The sequence below is a fragment of the Arachis ipaensis genome, chromosome B10 (assembly GCF_059453495.1).
Source record: "Arachis ipaensis isolate K30076 ecotype BB chromosome B10, ASM5945349v1, whole genome shotgun sequence".
NCBI lineage: Eukaryota > Viridiplantae > Streptophyta > Magnoliopsida > Fabales > Fabaceae > Arachis > Arachis ipaensis.
The window spans coordinates 100,456,093-100,459,665 of NC_142435.1; the positions used below are offsets into that span (position 1 = coordinate 100,456,093).

Here is a 3,573-nt window from a genome sequence, read left to right on the forward strand (position 1 = left end):
AAATAGAGTCTCTCGATATACATAGAATTGTTACTCATGTTTTCGTATGTTAATATGACTAAAAATTATTAAAATGAATAAGTATGTGAAAGCATGAAAACTTTTTCAATTTATTAAAACTAATTATATTTATTAAAAAAATTCTAAACTAATTAGTATAACATTAAAATTTAAATAAACTTACACTTCAAATAATTTTGGATCTCAAACAAACTTGTATTTTAAATAGTCAAGATCTTTAAGCAAATTTGAACACCAAATATTAACAAATTTGACCACGAAACTTAATAAATTTGTGCCAAAATAACAACGCTCTCATTTGGTCCCATTTTTTCTCCCCCCAAAAAGTTAATTATACAACTCTTGGAATACAACTTATCACTCTCTTCTACCAAATAGCATGCCAAATATGCAAAGGAAAAAAGATTGAAAATAGAAAAAATATGTGTCATTGTTTATTTTTAGTTTGCATAATAAATATTTTTTCTTATTTTTTTAATCCCAATAAAATTATTAGTCAATTTTTTTTTTAATAATGTGAAACCTTTGCATTTTTACTACGATTCAACTAATAAGTTCATTAATGAGAGGTGGAAAAGGCATTTCCCTCCTGTTTGCTTCAGAGGCGTGTTCTTTAAGGTAATTGATATAAAGAGTATTGGCTCTTCCTCTTCTCTTTAACCCTAAGGTGAGAGTAGGCTTCATTAATTGGAAGATGAAATCAAACTCCACAGAAAAATTTGGTACTAACTGGGACTGGGTGGACCCTCAAGTCTTAAACACACAGTCCTCCATGACCAATCCTTCCAACCTCAACCCTTTCAACTTCCTTCAACCCACACTTGATTCCTCTACTGTTTCATTTCTACCTTGCACTCCCTCTGAGCGCGTTTGTTTCTCAACCCTTCATCTCCATGATCATAACGATGATTTCTTCTACCTCTATGAGATCATCTTCACCCACTTCGGTCTCAGACTTCCTTTCTCCGATTTCCAACTTCAAATCCTAAACGCCATCAATGTCGCTCCCACTCAACTTCACCCCGAAGCTTGGGCCTTTGTCATAAGCTTCGAGAATCTCTGTCAATCCTTTCGTCTTGCTCCCAGTGTTGCCGCTTTCTTCTACTTCTTTCAGGTAGTTAAAGAGAAGGAAAAGATGAGTTGGGTTTCCATTCGTGCGCATGAAGGACAAACCAAAATCCTTGCTTTCGACAAGTGGTACGCTAACTTCTCGAACCATTTCTTACGAGTTGAAGGTAGAAGGGGCTCTGCACTTCCCTTCTTCATGGGTGAAAACAAGAAGCCAAAGTTTCCACTGTACTGGACTCGGATGATACAGTCTCCGAAACCACCTCAATGTTCAAGCTTGTCTCCTTCGGAGAAAGACTTGGTTGATAAACTCCAAAGATTGAAAGAACCATTCCAATGTGCCTTTTACTTTCCCCTTAACACCAATGCGCCTCTCAAAATAAGCCCTTTGCGTAAGCGCATTTAAATATTTGCGGTTCGAACTGTGATTATAACTTTATCTGCTTCGCTACCATATGGTCTAAGTGCTGTTTGTTGCAGATGCCCCTAACTCGAATGGAAGAAGATCAAAACAGGTAGTTGAAGTGACAGGGGGAGTTGAAAAGAGGAAGCAGTTTGTCACATCTACCCCTGAGCAGAGGAAAAATCAACGGGTGTTGGTGGAGAATAGTCCTACTTCTACTCCAACTCCGCCTCCGCCTCCGCCGGTGGTCAATTTAGATATGGAAGAGACGGGTCATTTGTGTGGTTTTGAAGGGGATGGAGCAGGGCTTCCCTCCTGCGTCCAGGGTCACGCATTGGATTCCAATGGTCTCATCAGCCACAGTATGGGACACATGGATCTTGCTAGCTTTCTGCAGGGACTATTTCTGCAAGGCATGGAAGTGATTCAGAAACGGGTCTCCCAACTTGAATCTGAGCTGAATGAGGAGAGAATCGCCAGAAAGAAAGCTGAGGGGGAGGTAGCAGAAATGAAAAAGGAGCTTGCTCGGTGTGAAGGGGAGCTTGCCTCCGCAAGAAGAGATTGTGAAGCACTGCATGAAATCCAGCAAGTCTTGAGAAGGATCAGTACTACTACTACTACTACTACCATGCGTCAAAGAGATTAGAGGCCTTAAGAAAAGCCTTATATCATTATTTTGTCGAAAGACCATGGTTTTACTTAACCAGTGCTCTTTATTTATTTTTGAAAGAAAGAATTGTTCAAAAATGATTTGATGGCAAGTATGGCCTGTCTGATTTAGTTACACTACTAATTGATACAAGTAATTGACATATCTACTTTTCTTGACCATTTTGAATATGTAATATGTTAGTTGCCACATTGCACCTTACATTCTACTTGAGACATCTAATGCTGTTACTATGGAGGATTTGTATCATCTGTGGCATCTCGTGCTGGACATGGGGCTCTCGCTTGGACAATGATGACAGATCGCTCCTAAGATAGAGAACAGAAGGTATGATATAGTTTTCTTATTTCCCTAATATGTCGAGTTTTATTCCCTGGTTCGTTTTCAAATTATGTTAATTTTGACATGCTCTGATGCAATTGAAGTTTGTGTCAATATAAGGTCTTGTGTTTTCTTGCAACTTATCACTTCAGATAGATATGCCTCCTTTCTTTGTAGTCACTCGTTAAAAATCGGGGAAAAATTATTACTGGTCAAATGTGGGAAGTTCAGGTGTTTCAGTTCACTTTGTTCTAATTAATGGATGCCAAATTATGGCTTCAATAAGTGATCTGTTTAAGTTCTGTTTATGAGGTGAATTTTTTAAAATTTTCATTTGCTGATATTGTATTATTTCATTTGCAAAGAAGGAGAAAAGAGTTGGCTATGTTAGGTGATAACATATTTGAACATCTCCTGCCCAGTCAAGTTTGCAGTACAATATCTGCACATAGAAAACTTGCAAGATTTGGATATGCCTAATCCTTTATTAAAAAACTTGTGTGAGCCTTTATATACCATGACTTTGTGCAGTTTTTGTTCCTTCGTTGATCATGTTCTTGGTTAAATCAAGTTCCAAACTTGTCAACTTTTGGTCAACAATTGAGTTTCCAAGCTAAATGGCATTTGCCCAAATCTTTAGTATCCATTCGTTTCGAGAGTACATCTCATATTGTGCTCCTTATCAAAGTCAAGTTTGCTGAGGTAATTCATAATTGGCAAAATAATTTAAAGAAAATGAAATTTTAAATCATCATTAATTTTACTAGCGGCTCAACAGGGCAGTCAGCCGCATTTCTATTGTTTTAAGAGATTAATTTTTATAATTGTATTTTTAAAATTATAAATTTGATAAAATAATGTAAACATTAAAACTAAAAAAATTTAAAAATAACAATAAAAATTTTATAAATTATTTAATTTTTAGAATGTATAAAATTTATAAATTTAAATTAAATAAGATATTAAACAAATTTATTTTTTTGTTATTATGTACTAACGGCTTAACAGGCACTGCTGTGCTGGTTCAGCCGCTTTTTTTATGGGATTTAAAGTTAATTATTTTAATGAATTTTAAAATTTTAAATTCGAA

General features: G+C 35.7%; 1 protein-coding gene across 1 annotated transcript; it reads left to right on the top strand.

The window, feature by feature from the left end:
* Positions 1-365: 365 nt before the first annotated feature.
* On the top strand, positions 366-2,323 carry LOC107621677 (uncharacterized). The gene is made up of 2 exons (XM_016323698.3): positions 366-1,481; positions 1,570-2,323. Exons 1-2 carry the CDS (start codon positions 716-718, stop codon positions 2,136-2,138), a joined length of 1,335 nt encoding a protein of 444 aa, XP_016179184.1. The 5' UTR covers positions 366-715; the 3' UTR covers positions 2,139-2,323.
* Positions 2,324-3,573: the final 1,250 nt, after the last annotated feature.

Bases quoted from the DNA above. Each gene is read 5' to 3' on its own strand.
- LOC107621677 (XM_016323698.3), top strand. From the start codon at position 716: ATGAAATCAAACTCCACAGAAAAATTTGGTACTAACTGGGACTGGGTG. The intron at 1,482-1,569 runs GTAAGCGCATTT...TGTTTGTTGCAG, and splicing joins TCTCAAAATAAGCCCTTTGC to ATGCCCCTAACTCGAATGGA.